This window comes from Lepisosteus oculatus, chromosome 24, assembly GCF_040954835.1.
Source record: "Lepisosteus oculatus isolate fLepOcu1 chromosome 24, fLepOcu1.hap2, whole genome shotgun sequence".
NCBI lineage: Eukaryota > Metazoa > Chordata > Actinopteri > Semionotiformes > Lepisosteidae > Lepisosteus > Lepisosteus oculatus.
The window spans coordinates 411,580-426,687 of record NC_090719.1 but is presented as its reverse complement, the minus strand read 5'-3'; the positions used below and the strand labels follow the sequence as shown (position 1 = coordinate 426,687).

Genomic DNA, 15,108 nt, shown 5'->3' with positions numbered 1-15,108 from the left:
TATATCTTTAAAATATGATCTCAGTTCCACAGAAGATTTAAATAACATTTTTCATTTATTACACCCAGGAAACAATTTAACACGTTCAAATTAAAATAAATCGCTGTGAATTTTTAAGGGTGTAATAGTCAGGGATGATAAAAAGCTCAGCTGTGCCCCAGTGAGCCCAACAGGAGGCTCCACACTGCTGCTGTCCTGGGAAGGGGCTCAGGGTCTCTCGGGATACAGTGTCAGGGCTAGGGGTCAGAGGTCAGGGTGTAGTGTTAGGGGTCAGGGTGGGGATATAGTGTTACAGGTTAGGGTATAGCTTAGGGTTAGGGATCAGGGGTCATGGTATAGTTTAGGGTCAGAGGTCAGGGTGTAGTGTTAGGGGTCAGGGTCAGGGTATACTTTTAACACTAGGAGTCAAGACCTTGTCTAATACTGTTACAGGCAAAATGACACTTTTTCTGTCACTATTATCCCCTTCATTAACGGCATTAGCAACACTCATAAACGTACAGAGTCCCTATTCAGCACAGAGCCGGGAGGCTGGTTCTGCAGGAGCTGGGATGTCCAGGCGGCGTCCCGGAGACGCGGGAATCTTCACTCAGCTCCCAGTCAGGACAGCTGGGAAGTGGCGAGGAGTCCAGCAAACGGTCTTCAGGCCGAGAGGGTCCATCCACTGCACGCCGGCTGCACCCACCACTTAACCTGTGTTTGTGACCTCTGACCCCGGGGTCAGAGCTGGGAACCTGGGGCCTCTGAGATGAGCCTGCAGCCCTGAGGCGCAATGGAGGAGAGGGGAGGACATAGAGAGAGAGGAAGAAAAGGGGACAGAGGAAGAGGAGGGTAAGAGGAAGGGGTGGGTAGACATTTTACAAGCACAGTTATGCGCCAGTCAGTCATTATTCTCTATAGCGCCTTTACACAGGGAACGCTGCCTCTTAGCTCTTTACTCAGCTTTTGTTAGCGTCTGTGATCAGTGTTCAGTACGAAGGTGAAGGACAGAGCTCCTCTGTAGACACAGGACAGGAAAGGGAATGAGGCTCCTCACCCTGGGTCTCCCTCGCCGAGCTCAGCTCCAGCTGGATCTGCCTGAGGTTCTGCACACAGCGGGCCGGGCCTGCTGACAGACAGACAGGTCAGGACAGGCAGAGACCCACAGAGACCCACACTGTCCACTCTCCCGCAGCACACAGACTGCCAGGCACGTGTGCAGTACAGAGAGACAGACAGCTGACGGACTGCAGCCAGTCAGAGAGAGTCAGAGGTACCTGGTTCAGGGAGAGTCTGCAGTGTCTCCTGAGGACGGGGGGGAGTTTCAGGGACTGAGCCAGGCGGAGGGGCCGAGGGGGGTACACACAGAGAGGCCTCCCTAGAACACAGAGACAGCTTTCCTCATAACTCTGCTCCTTCCACACGGCTGCCTGGAGCAGTCGTACCGTTTTCACTGCGACCATGTGAGGTAGAAACTGACAGCTTTGCCCAGACACTGCAGATGTTGTGCTCCTACAGCGCACCTGGGGATCAATCAGGCACAGTGTCTCAGGTGAGATGATCAGGTTTAGTGTTTGGGGCGCAGGGTCTAGAGTGTGTTGAGCAATTTCAGTATTTGGGGCACAGGGTCTCGGGTGTGTTAAGCAGGTTCATTATTTGGGGCGCAGGGTCTCGGGTGTGTTGAGCAGGTTCAGTATTTGGGGCGCAGGGTCGGGGGGGTGTTGAGCAGGTTCAGTATTGGGGCCGCAGGGTCTCGGGGGTGTTGAGCAGGTTCAGTATTGGGGGCGCAGGGTCTCAGGTGTGTTGAGCAGGTTTAGTATTTGGGCCGCAGGGTCTCGGGTCAGAAGGTCACCCCTCACCTCCTCCGGGTGCTGCCCCGGGGCTCTGGCACTGCCCGCTGTCCTGTTGCCAGCTGCTGTCGCCGTGGCAGCAGCTCGCTCTCAGTCTTGGCCCGGCGGGGCAGCAGTGGGGGGGGCTGCGGCTGGGCCGGTGCCCCCCCTCTGCTGAGGGCTCTCAGGCTCTGCCAGGCCGAGCCCACGTCGTACCCACACACGGTGCCCAGAGCCACCTGGCACACAGAGACGGGGATGAGTGGGAGAAAGGCACAGCACCACCCGTGGCCTGTCCTGAGAGAAGGCCGAGTGCCCGGCGTTCTCACTCCACAGCTTCGGAGAGGCGCAGTTCACACCCCGTCCGTCGCTCGGGGGAGCTGCTGCAGGATACGTACTGTGCGTCAGGTGCCAGGGCGTCCTACTGCACAGTGAGCTGTTACCTCATTGGAGTGGCTTGACGGACCTCCGCTCTCTGAACCGTGTGACTGAACTGAGGCTCTCCTGCAAGAGACAGATCCGACACGCCAGTGAAAATGACATTCAGTCCCATGAGCTGCTGCCGTTTCCCCTTCAAGGCCCGAGGAGTTTTAGGACTGTGGCATCGGGCGGCACAGTCTGCTACATGTGTCTGTTAAATTCACTATTGAAGAGTTTAAGAGTGCGCCCTAACCCTAACGCCATCAGCTGACGATGGAGAGCAGAGTGATGAAGCCAGTTCAGAGATGGGGAAATACCTGCGTCTGTCCCTCTCGCTGTCCGCCTGCCTGTCCAGACTCCTGCTCAGGGAGAGGTGAGCCCTGGGCCCTCGGCCAGGCTGCCGCCGCGACCTCCTGACCCGCTCGCCGACGTCCGTGGCCTCCTTACTGGGGGGAGGGGGACCGCAGGGCAAGGGGGGGTGTGATGGCCGGGCTGGGGAGTACAGACTCCTGAGAGAAGGGCAGGAGGAGGAGGAGAGGGAGGAAAAGGCACAGACACAGCTCTCAGGCTTGAAGAAGTGAGATTCCGCAGATGTCGATCTCCACCACCTCTCCCCTCCACCCCCCATCACCCTTCTTTCCTCCCTCCTCTGCCACCATCCTCGTCTCCTCCCCCCCTCCACCCTCCGCTCTCGGACCTGTGCGTGTGCTCATACTCGTCCCTGGCCGTCCTCTTCGTGACGGGCCGGCTGTCACAGCGCCCCCCGCTGGTGATGGCGGTGACAGTGCAGGTGTACTCCGTGCTGGCGCTGAGCCGCCGGGCAGCGTGGGAGCGCTCGGTGCCCAGGTAGGCCACGCGCCCGTTGATGCTGAGCTCGTAGTTGAACAGTTTGCCCAGGGGCACCGCGGGGACGTCCCAGGTCACCAGCAGCTCGTGCCGCCCCAAGACCGTCACTGTCAGCCGGCTGGGAGCGTGGTCCTGAGGGTCTGTGGTCCAGGCCTGGACAGTCGCCTGCTCCCCCAGCTTGCCTCCCGGCCCCACGGCACACACCCCAAATTGATAGGTTGCCCCAGGAGACAGACCCCCGGTAATGCAGCTCAGTTCAGTGAGGGTTTCCAGCAGCGTGGCCCCACGATACAGCTGGTAGGCTTTGGGCACAGGCCCGCCAGCAGGGGGCGCCCAGCTCAGCTTGACCTGTGTGGCTGTACAGCCAGCCACACGCAGATCTCGGGGTGGGCCAGGCGGGGCTGGCTCCTCCCACTCCTTCTCCACAGCCAATAGCGTGGGCTTGCTGCAGGGGCTGACATCACCTCCCGCAGTGGATTGGACGAGCCGGAGGGTAAGTGTGTGACTTGCTTCGAGCGCAGAGAGGTCGAGGGTGAATCGGCACTGGGGACCACGATATAGCAGCCTCTTGCCATCCAGCAGGCTGCAGACACAACAGGGTGTGAAAAGACACACAATTCCTTTCATTTTGATTTTGTTAATTGAATTCGCTTATTTATGTGTTATTAAATACCATCATCGTCATCTTGACTCTCTTTCTCCTTTTCCATTTGTCTCCCTCACCTGTATGTGACCTCCAGCCCACTCTCTAGCTGAGCCCTCTCCCAGTAGATGAGGTAGGAACCCGAGTTGAGGGGTTTTGTTTTTGGGGGAAGGGGTTTTGAGATGCGCTGCAGCTTCTTCAGACATGTATCCACTTCCTCCAAGACTTCCTTCCCAATGGAGTCGGAGCAGGAAAGAGCCTGAGAGAGAAACCAGTGGGGGAAAAGAGAAGGAGTCAGAGAGCGGTAGGAAAGGAGGATGAGGGGAGCAGGGCAGGGAAGGGAAGAGGAGAAGGACAGCAACACATCGATGTCACTTGTACATTTTGTAATTGAGGAGACAGAGGGGGAGATGAGGAGAGGTGAATCCGCACCTGCAGCCGGTCCTGCAGCGCCCTGTGCTCTCTCACAGCCAGCACTCCTCTGGGCCGGGACAGCAGCACCTTCACAGCCCTGAGGAGGGGCGGGGAGAGGAGACACGAGGAGAGAGGGGTGGTGTTAGAGGATGGGAGGGAGGGATAGGAATAAAAAGGGAGGTTGGAGAGATGGAGAGGTATGGGGATTTAAAGAGATGCCAATAATGGCTGCTAGAAGCTAACTGACCCCAGGATCTCATCCAGAACTTCCCTTCACAATTGTCAAAGCTAACTCTAGACACTCGTGCAAGGAGCTGCCTCCTGTTCTCAGTTTTAAACGCACCTCCGTCTAGTTTCCACGTGTGTCCTCCGGTTTGTTTCACTGTTGATTCTGAAGAAGTTCACCCAATCGCTCCTTTAATTATTTTTAGGGATGGCCACGATAACATGGTTCCACTGGCTGTGGGGCTGAATATGTTCAGTCCGTGAGCAGGATGAGCGATGGGTTACCCAGCTGACAGCCAGCTGTGCTGCAATCAGACACTGCCGTGTCCCTCAGGAGAGGAACAGTTCTGCCATCTTTAAGTGCCAAATCTGGCCAGTAGGAGTCACTGCACGTGTGCGAAGTGATTAAGTGGACACTGTGCAGGCACTCTGGATTCTTTGAAACAGGCGGCAAGTTTTCCAAGACTCATTAAATGTAATGTGTCTGATGATACTGACTGATGTCACAAATTAACACCAACAGTTTTAAATTATTAAGAGCTTCAGAAAATGAAGTGAGGAAGTCTACCTTTTACAGAGCAATACTAAAACGTTTGCTGGGATGCAGCCCATTTAAGACACCGGACCTGATGTTCAACAAGGACTACCTTAAATTACATGCAGGATCACAAAAGTGTGAGCTCATCCTGAGGCAATGCAGCCATGGCTGGAATACAGTGGAATGTCGAGACTCACACGGCAGCGAACCAGACGCTATCCTCATCCTCCACCTGCAGGAGGCGCTGCAGAGCTTCCATCAGTTTCGGGAGGGCGGGGCTCTGCAGTATGTGGGCGTGGCCTTCCTCGTCTGTCGCCAAGCAACTGAGAGCAAAGCAAGCGTTCTTCCCGCCCCCTGGGTCTCCCTGAGCCAGCAGGGCCTGCAGAGCACCCACCTGAGACAGACAGGGGAGTCAGAGACCAGGCAGCCCGAGAGACAGACGCGGGCCACATGCAGCTAGAGCTGACACAGGTCTGCCTCACCAGGTCATGCTCCTGCGCCAGCGTCAGGACGTGACGTCTCCCCTCCTCACAGTCACACAAGCGACCCAGAGCGAAGGCCGCATTCACTCCGCAGCCTGGGAAGCAAACGCACACCTGTCAGCTGAAAGCCAGAAGGCTGCATACGGACCATTTGTTGCCCCAAAAATGTTTTACTACAACTCTAGATCATTTACAAAGTACAACCTGGGTTAAGTGAAGTGTTATTTCATGCAGCTGATCCTGTTTGCATGATTCACACAGTACGAGCTCATCTGGCTCTTTGGAGGTGTGAGCGTCAGTCCTCCCTGACTCCCTGCTAGATTTCCAGATGTATTTGCATTTTCACAGTGCTTTGTTGGGGGATCCCGTGTGCCCCCTGATGTGTCCATTTTTATCCCGTTTGCCTCTGAAACTGAGAAGGTCCAGGAACAAGGAGGCTTATTGTCATGTGTCCTCAGCCTTTGTGTAAGGCTCACGGTCTAGTCCGTCTTTCTTTTACACTGGAAATTCCCCACCTGCACCCTTTCCCCAAATCTGCCAGGAATCCCCCCTCCGACTCCCCTCTCCGTGTTGTCCAGTGCCCAGAGCGAGGCGCACCTGCGCGGTCGTGCGCGAGGCAGCGCGTGAGCTGCCGCAGGAGGTGGGGGGCGCCGGGGTGAGCGAGGAGCTTCCGGCTGCCGTCGTCGGACTGGGAGAGCCGCGCCACCACCAGCGCCGCGTTACTGACCGTCCAGCCGCCCGCGGCCTCCAGCAGGGCCGCCACGCTGCCGAGCAGCTCGCCGAAGACGCCGTCGCTCAGAACGCACTGCCGGCCGGCGCCGCTCTCGGCCTGCAGGAGACAGAGCCACACCCAGCAGTCACGGCGGTTTAACAGAAGGAAAACCCGAGTCAAGTCAAACCTGAAATCTCAATGAGAAACAATACAAAAGCACGGGATCTTTTAATGTGAGGAGTAAAGTATTTGGGGTCAAACGAGAAGCCAGTGATCTAGGAGGGGTTACGGAATCAAGGCTGGGCTTTCTAACCAACCCACCCAACCTTCGCTCAGCTGCGAGTTTCGGTTTTTGCTTTAGTTACCAGAGTGGCGATGGCTCCCGCCGCGTTCGTCACGGTCTCGGGGTCGTGATGCTGCAGCAGCGCCAACAGTGCCCCCATCAGGGAGGAGCTGCCCCCCTGTGCCAGAAGCCTGCGCAGCCCTGCCTCACTCTCCGCCAGCAGGCCCACCAGGTAGGCAGCGTTACTGCACAGCCTGTCGGGAGCAGCAGCCAGTCAGGCCGGTTGTCAGTCCCATGATTCACCACTCAACTCGTTCTTACACACCGCCACACAGATTCTCAGAGATTAGGGGCTACAGTAACACTACAGAAGAAATGTGTCCTGTTGCAGCTGTATCCAGAGGGCTACCTTTCTCTTTAAATCTTCAAAAGCTTAAGGTTGAAGAAGAGCAATAAACTGGCCCAGTTACACGATAACAGTATCGACTTAACCCGTCATCCAGCTGCAGGGCTGTTTATAACATAAGGACATTACGGCCACCTGCTGGGTTCTGTATCCTGTGGACCACAGCAGGGACGCCCTGATTTAAAACTAAAACCCAAGTGCCCGCTTTAAGCTTATCTTTAAGTATTTTAATTCAGGCATGTTCCTGGACAATCCACTTCTTCACACAGGACCCATGCTGCCATGGAGACTGTAAACTGACCACTCTTAGAGAGTGGGAGTTAAGGCCTTGTGCACAGAAGAGCGGAGGACATGCTGTTCAGCCGGGGTTGGGAGTCAGTTAGTAACTGAGCGAGTGCTGGAGTTTACAGGGAGGGGTCTGGACAGTAAATACAGACACAGGAGCAAAGTCCTCCTTCCCTGGTACTGCACACCTACAGGCTATAAAGTGAAGTGAGCCAACTATTGCCTTAAATAGTTATTACGTTGACGTGATCTTTAACCATGGACTGAACTGAAAATTCTTCAAACAGAAGGGACAGGCTCTCCCAGCACAGTATAACAAAGTCATGCAGCAAATAAACCCACCATCTGTTGGGACTGGTGGTGTCTGACTGAATGTTCAGGCTTTAAATTCATACCAACAGATACCGTATACCATCCCACAGCACACCGTAGCCACAGAGACACACACACAGCACACTGTACTGGGCTTTCGCCATGCATACCTGGAGTCCAGGGACTGCAGCAATCCACACAGCGCTTTGATGCAGTCGTCACTGTCTGGGTCTTGCAGGAGCCTCTCCACCTCCCCGTCCCGATCCTCCTGCACAGCACTGACCAGTGCCTCAACTGCCCTCATCACATGACCAGGGTCCTCGCACCGCAGCCCAGCCAGCCCGGCCCCCTCGCAGCCACAGCTCGCCATCACCATGGTCACAGTGCAGCCACCCTCTGGCCAGCCTCCCTGCACTGAGCTGCAGGACAGCCTGATCTTCCCAGCATCACAGGCAGAACACCCCAGCCAGCACTGCTCCTGGCTAGCTGACACAGGACCCCACAGGAGGGCAGTCCACAATGAGCCCGGGGGTCCACACTGCAGGACTCAGCTTCTAATGACAATAACGAAGCTATTACAACCCGACACACAACATCCGTGGTTCATTCATGAAGCTCCATGTCTCTGCTCTTTGTTTTTCCTGAGATGATTGTATTACGTCAGGCTGGTGTGTTATTTTTTGTTAGCTGTTTTGAAATGGAAAGTTTGTGCTGGTACTGTGTGCACACAGACAGCCCTCTGGGTATTTATTACCCAGGCAAATTGCTCCATGGGGCAGTGACAGCACTGCGAGTAACTACAGCTCCCTAAACATCACCAAAACGTTTGCTGTAGCCTTAACAGTAACCCCTCACGTGCACTCTGGCTCCCCAAAACTTTTAAGGGCTTCATACTATATTTCTACCATTCCTGGGACAATTCAATGGCTGTACGGTTTTAAATATCACATGACCATGGTGCAGTTAACTGTTGGGCCCCCAGTAACAATGGCAATTAATTCATTTCATTCTAACAGGGAAGTTAGCATTAGAAAAACACCCATCATCAGAATTCTGCTTATTCCTGGTTGAAGCACAGCACACTCACGCACGGGGATCAATCAGAGACATGTCTTCAGAGCCAGCATGTCTTTAAGCACTCGGATTAAACCCTGACCAACTCTGCAAGAAACCTCGATACTGCGATAGTGCTAAATATTGCAGAATATCTTCAGAGCAGCCTAAATCACGGTCGTACCATAGTCAACATTGTATTAGCATGAAGGATTCTGTGAAGAAATTAAATATTTCTCTCCATGAGTAAACAACTAAATTGTATTCTTTGTTTTGAATTCTTAAAACCAAAATCTGAATGTAGAAGCATGCAAAACTAGAAACAACATCGAACACTACTTAGGTCAATCTCTCATCCACGTCTCACTGCAAGCAAAACGTGTAAAACAATAAAACACCGACCCTCACCTCTCACTGTGATAAAAACCCGATCTCGTGTTATCAGACTCTTTTAAAAAAAATCCTTCCAGCTCTAGTGAGCTCTGCTGGCGTCGATAAACCGAAAATCAAGACTAGTGACACAACAACAAAAAAAAAGTTGTGAACTTAGTCCGGCACTCACCAAACACGTTCCGATTAAAAAAGACCACAGCTAGTGTGCAGATGTGTCCTCCTTGAAATTTGAAACCAAAATCCCAGCCCGCACTTCAAGGTTTGGAACGGTCTGTAGCCGTTTGCAATGCTGGGTTGTGGTTGCGATAATAAATTGCCATAAATAACAATAAAAGGAATGAGCTCCGTGCTTTTCTGTAGAAACAAGCACAGCCGACGAGGAGAGCAGGCGGAGTCTGTGTGGGTGCTTCAGATAGCAAGGTTTGGTGATCAAACAGAGCACAAAGCCGTTATTGCTGGAAGGCGGAGATGCAAGGGGTGGCAGCAATATAAGGCAATTAGAAATCGCGATCACTGTTGCAACCAAGACAGTGGTGCAAAACCGGCCTGGTGATCCGAGCCGGTCACTTTGTGTGCCGAATCCCCTGGTTGTGTCAGAATATCGGAGTTGTGTGCAGACTACCGGGATAAACACAGGATCTGTCTGGGTACTGCTCTCCCGAAACTCTGTTAAAACTAAGCACTGACATAAATGTTTTGGTCAAGTTCTACACTCATTTGGGTGGTGTGAGATTGGGGGTTAGCTGGAGGAGCCGCCACACTTGAGGATTAATAACCACTCAGGCGGACCAGGCCGCAACTATGCAAACCCCGTCTCCATGGCGACGGCGGGAGAAAGGTCATTCACTCGCCCGCAGTTTCTAATAAAATTCATTACTGAGGCTCGCCTTTCAAAATATTTATACACTGTACAGTGCGGCCAGCCGCTTTAAAACAAAAGCATGGTTATTTTCAAGTTGCCAAAGTCATCATTGGTTTCTAAGGACGAGAACACATCTTACTGAGACGTAACACGGGTATAGAACTGCAAACTTGGGGTTTTCAAATATTATAATGTACTAATGTTTTAATACACTAACAAAAACCGGAATAAGCTAACCTTTTCGCAGGAGTTAGTTGCTCCCTGCTGTTGCTGTGACAGAGATATAAAAAGTAACTTTTACCGAGTCGGTGGGCTGGCAGTTCCGTTGTCACCTTGACAGACTGAACCCTGCACAGACAAAATTACAACCATCAGGACGAGACCATTTGATTTCATATTATTTTCTGAGGCATATTTTTTAAAAAGACTCAAATGTTTAACTGGATTTGCTAATCATCTCCCCTCATGTACATGTGGTCCGAAATGTAACCCATTGGACTTCTGGAAGAAAAAGTCCCTGAGGGATTGTCAGATTCCAGTGGGAATGAGCTTCGACAGCGTCTGGTGAACACCAATCGATCACCTAGAAAGAGCTGTCATCATAAATAAGGGAAAAAACTTTCTCAGCCCGCTTTCTAAACGACTGGATAGGCAGAAGCCGCTGGAAACACCTGGTTTAAAGGGCAAAGTTTTTTAAAACTTGGACTGAGCACAAAACCAGCTAAGCGAGCTTACAGGCCAATTGAAGACAGTCTGAAAGCTACCCTTGTGAACTTCACCTACACTAAAAAATAAGCTAAGGTACAAAATTGAATTTTTGCACAAAGTACAAAACATGTTCCACTGGATATACCTTTCCTCATCTGAACTACATCTTAAGTGCAAGACATTAAAATTAAGAATTACTTCACATTTGCTATACACTAACTTACAGGTAGAAAACATCATCTTTATGAAACTGTTCCCCTCTGTCAATCCCACCAAAAATCAAATAAACTCACTTCACTTCAATATTTTATTTTTTTAAGGTTTTTTTTTTTTTTACAGTGTGAAGAGCCGGACAGGCATCCAGACTCCTCATCCTTCAGGCTGTTATTTTATTAAGTTTCATTTTCTTAAAAAACAAACTTCTCCCCACGCCTTCATCTGTCTCCACCACACAGCCCTCCCCTCTCCGAGCTCCAGTCCCAACAGAGAAGCAGGAATAAGGAAAGACCTCCAGCAAGCGGGCAGCTACAATAACTCCAATAACAGTGCACAGAGAGGGAACCCAGCCAGACGAACAGTAATCATTCTAAGAATAACGATGGCCATGGGCATCAAAGACAGCTGCCCGCCTGCTGATGCACTTGGCCTCCTCCTGCCACCAGGTCTAGCAGACTGGTCTGAATGTTGCCCAGCCTCTCCCCACGGGCAGCTCAGCCCAGCCCACACAGGCTGTGCACAGGCCCGGAGGGGACGCTCTCTCCACAGTGACAGACAGGGCTGAATCCCTCTGGGCCCGTGTGTCTGTCCCATCAGATGCTCGCCTGAGCGTGGGGCTGCAGTGCATGGAGAAGTCAGTGCCTCTGAGCGTGGCGCGGAGCGAGGGAGATGCAGGAGGGGCACTGTGGAGCCAACACCAGCACAGCGACTCCCTCGGGCACTCGGTAGGCCCATCGAGCCCGGGTACGAGCTTGCGCGTGCGTGCGTCTCAGAACGTGTGTGAGAGGGGAGGGGTTACAGTCTTGACATGGGGACAGTGGGGGACTCTTAACAGCCAAGATCTCCACACAGAAAAAATTAATAACAGTAATTATAATAATAATAACAATAATAATAATAACAATAATAGTCCTGGAATCAATTATCTTCTTCTGTTGCTCACAGAGGCTACAAATCCCAACCATCCACTTCTCCCTGATACAGTTTTCAGTTCGGCCTTCAGTCGTGCCCGAGACGGCCAGCGGGAGAGTATTTACAGTAAAAATCCGGCACACCGGGAACAAGGGCAGCCGATCCGCTGTCTCTCCCAGGGAGAGGACAGGGGAAGGGCTGGAGAAGAGGAAGGGTGGGGTAAGCTGTCCAGTTTTCCAGCAGGAGGCGTTACAGTGAAGGGGTCTGTATCCATGGCGACGAGCTCTGCGTTCGTTAAGTCTCTGGGGTCGTTTCCAAGCAGAAAGCGGAGAAGGTGGAGGGACGGGCAGCAGTCCGACTCCGGCCCCGGGGCGGGGACCTGCAGTTCGACGCGCTCCGGGACTCCCCCGTCTCAACCCCAGGCTCCTGCCCCCCCACCTGCCGCCTCGGCCCAGGGTTCGAGGGGGATCACCGTTCCGGCTCGGATTCCAGCGCCAGCACCCTCTTCCTCTCCCGGCACTGTTTCTTGTGCGCAGGCCAGTCCCTCTGCTGGCACTGTGAGCCGCAGTACCGCGCCACCTGGCACCGCCCACAGATATTGAACTCTCGGAGCTGGAGGGACAGAGGAGGGAGATAAAGCCTTAAGAGACAAGAGCCTTCAAGGTGTGGCTGGTGAAGGTCACTCCTTCCCTGAACGGAGGCATTTACAATACACCTTCCTGTTCTTAAACAGCTCTGGTGTTTGTGTTCGCTCACCAGCGAAGAGGCACGACGCGTCATCAGACAGTACAACACTCACCCTCCTCTCGATGAGCGAGCAGGGTGGGTAGTGACACTCATAGTAGGTGCAGGAGCACTCCTCCTCCTCCACCAGCTCGCCGTTGGCGTTGTAGTAGCGCGTGCGGCTCAGCTCCAGGTACTGCTCCTCCACAGGGTCTGCCGGCACCTGCTGGATGGCCAGCCAGTACAGGGACTGCTCCCTGGGCAGAGACACACAGACCTAGTCAGACACCTGTGCCGGGACTCCAGAGACGCAGACAAACCCCCGAGACGGGGAGACACATGCCTGAAGAGACACTCAGACACTTTTACTGACCTACAAACCCCCAGCCCTGAAGCCAGACTGCTGATTGTGCGGCCAGCATCAGGACTGACCAGCTGGACAGAAGCCCAGAGCCATGGCCACAGACGCCGAGCACCATAAACAGATCGGGCAGCGTTTCGTACCTCTGCTTGCTGGACAGCTCCTCGGGTTTGGGGGTCCAGCCCAAGGGGACAAGACGCAGGTTGTCCAGCCGGTTGTCCACGGTCACGGAGTTGATGTGGACGACCTGGAAACATGGAGCGATGCCCCCGCGGTGCTTCTCCCTGTGAGCAGACGGAGGACAAACTGAGACGGGCCCTCAGATGACAGCGGACAAGACTGAGGACGCCAGCAGACAGGCCAGCGCGTGGACACCTGGCATGAACCTGCACACTTGCAGAAGACAGACGCACACATCACAGCAAAACCTCGCTCAGCGCTGCTTCCTGTAGCTTTCTGTGTCCTGACCAATATCTTACTTCCTCCACTTCACTCCTGTGCAACAGCAGAATGCCTGCAACGCACACGCGGACCAGGAGAAGCGCCTCGAGCTCTTCAGGAGGCACCCTGCCACTGGTCGGGCTCAAGGCCAGAAGCAACGAGAAGGCGCAGAGAGCGCGGCCTCATCCGCCACAGGTCTTCTTCCGCAGCTGCACAGTAAGTGTCGGAGACGGACGTGCGAGCCGCTCGGACACAAGGGCGCCCCCAGACCCCGCGCAGGCCGAGGGGCGGCTGTCCTCACCAGAGCAGCTCGTGCAGCGGCCTGCCCGCCCAGCGCCCCTTGTTGATGTCGAAGGCGTAGGCGAAGATCTTCGCCCCGTTCCCGTCGGCGTCCACCTCCATCCGCGCCTGCGCGAGAGGAGGGAGAGGAGGAGGTCAGACGGGGCTCTCGGACACGCCCCCCCCACTGCCCGCATGGGCACAGCGCCCCGCTCTCACCTCGAAGGCATAGTTCTCCACCAGGGGGATGTCCTGCTCGTCAATCAGAGTGTACTTCGTCTGTGGAGGGGAGAGACCGAGAACACACCATCAGCAATCGGGACCGGCCCTCGTCGAGACCTCAGCTGGGCTTCCGCTCATCCCAGTGCACCATGCTGGAGGACAGTCTGCAGCCTGACGGCACCAGCATGCCCTCTGGACACCCGACACCCCCCATGGCCGGGGGGAATGTCCCAAATACCTACCTCCCTGCACCACACCGCAAGCACAGGGGCTCCGCTGCCCATCCTCAGAGCTGCCCGAGAGGCCCAGAGATGGACCACGGCTCAGCTGGGGCACAGTCAGCTCCCCGTCTCTCTCAGTCACCCCAAATAAACCATCTGCTGAACCACACACGTTCTTACCATCACGAGACAACAGGGATGCCGCCCCTACTGGTTGCCAGTAGATAGTTACTTCGAGGATCCTGAAAGCCCTGAACTGAAAGCAGCTTCACCAGCAAGGCTAGGAAGCCTGTTCAACACTCCTACCACCCTTTGTGTACAGAAGGACCCCCCTGCTCTATGTCGCCAGCTGACTTCCCTGGAGTCTCCACTCGGGCCTTTACAGGACACGTCTGCACAGGGTGCGGGAGGTCCCTGCCAGGGAGCACCAACAAGCCGGGGTTAAACGCACCTGCATGCGCCAGAGAAGCAGGGCTGAGCTGCCTGTCCCGCTCCGGCCCGCACCTACACCGGCGCAGAAACACCGAGTGGAGCGCCAAGCCGCCAGCCGGCGGGCAGCAGGCCGCTGGCCGCATGTGCCCGGTCTCGCCTCCCTCTCCCGTCCCCCGCCGGCGGCCCTCTAGCGACCGGCGCCCCGCCTCGCACGCCACACCGCGTCCAGCCCTGCAGCGGCGAGGCGGCCGGGCTGCGGGCACGCCCGGGGGCCGAGAGGGAGAGGGGAGAGAGGGGCGAGAGGATTTCAGACGCGTTTGTCTCGCTGGAGTCGCGGCGTTTAAAGCCCAGCCGGACTCGCAGGGCCCGCAACATGCCGGCTTGTGTCACGTTGCCGAGAGGTTCCTGGTGTGCGCCAGCGACCACTATAGTCCCGGTACCTCGCCACGTTAGGAGAACGCGGCGTTTCAGGGAAAACCGGCACAAATACCCCCCCTCTCTGCCGCCACGGCTGCCCTACGCCGCTCTCCGGGGCTGTTGCAAACTGCGACGGCCGGCCGGCCGCCCCCACCTCTCTGACACACATGGCTCACCTTCCCGGCCACACGGCCCAGCCGCACGATCCCCAGCTTGAAATCCGACATGGGGCAGGAGGAGGCGCGCCCGCTCCGGGCTCCCAGACAGCGAGGCGGAAGCTGGCAGAGGTGATGCTCGCAGAGGTGCAGCTCGTCAGGGCGCCCCGCCACCCCGGTCCAGTCCGGATCCCGGGCAAAGCCTGCTGGACTCGCCGCCGCTCAGCTCGCTGGCTCCAGCAGCGGAGACGGAAAGGCAGGCGGGAGGAGGGGTGCGGGGGGGAGGGGCCGCCAGGGTAGAGAGCGCCTCGGCTCCGGCCAATCAGAGCAGGAAGGAAG

At 55.2% G+C, this 15,108-nt stretch overlaps 2 protein-coding genes across 4 annotated transcripts; both read right to left on the bottom strand.

The window, feature by feature from the left end:
- Nucleotides 1-41: 41 nt before the first annotated feature.
- On the bottom strand, nucleotides 42-9,599 carry LOC107079802 (receptor-type tyrosine-protein phosphatase S-like). 3 transcript variants are annotated; one of them, XM_069183394.1, is made up of 15 exons: nucleotides 8,990-9,599; nucleotides 7,545-7,928; nucleotides 6,454-6,625; nucleotides 5,974-6,205; nucleotides 5,377-5,471; nucleotides 5,092-5,288; nucleotides 4,150-4,228; nucleotides 3,798-3,976; nucleotides 2,926-3,657; nucleotides 2,546-2,737; nucleotides 2,252-2,312; nucleotides 1,839-2,047; nucleotides 1,257-1,357; nucleotides 1,037-1,108; nucleotides 42-762 (listed from the first exon to the last, which is right to left on the bottom strand). In XM_069183394.1, exons 2-15 carry the CDS (start codon nucleotides 7,748-7,750, stop codon nucleotides 689-691), a joined length of 2,601 nt encoding a protein of 866 aa, XP_069039495.1. In that variant the 5' UTR covers nucleotides 7,751-7,928; nucleotides 8,990-9,599; the 3' UTR covers nucleotides 42-688. The 3 variants fall into 3 exon arrangements, with proteins under 3 accessions (XP_069039495.1, XP_069039497.1, XP_069039496.1); XM_069183396.1 differs by having other exon boundaries at nucleotides 1,037-1,105; nucleotides 8,990-9,598; XM_069183395.1 differs by lacking the exon at nucleotides 8,990-9,599 and adding an exon at nucleotides 8,836-8,982.
- Nucleotides 9,600-10,683: 1,084 nt separating this feature from the next.
- On the bottom strand, nucleotides 10,684-15,056 carry zmynd19 (zinc finger, MYND-type containing 19). Its single transcript, XM_006640495.3, has 6 exons — nucleotides 14,791-15,056; nucleotides 13,542-13,601; nucleotides 13,345-13,451; nucleotides 12,746-12,886; nucleotides 12,318-12,498; nucleotides 10,684-12,130 (listed from the first exon to the last, which is right to left on the bottom strand). The coding sequence occupies exons 1-6, from the start codon at nucleotides 14,839-14,841 to the stop codon at nucleotides 11,987-11,989; spliced, it is 684 nt and encodes a 227-aa protein (XP_006640558.1). The 5' UTR covers nucleotides 14,842-15,056; the 3' UTR covers nucleotides 10,684-11,986.
- Nucleotides 15,057-15,108: the final 52 nt, after the last annotated feature.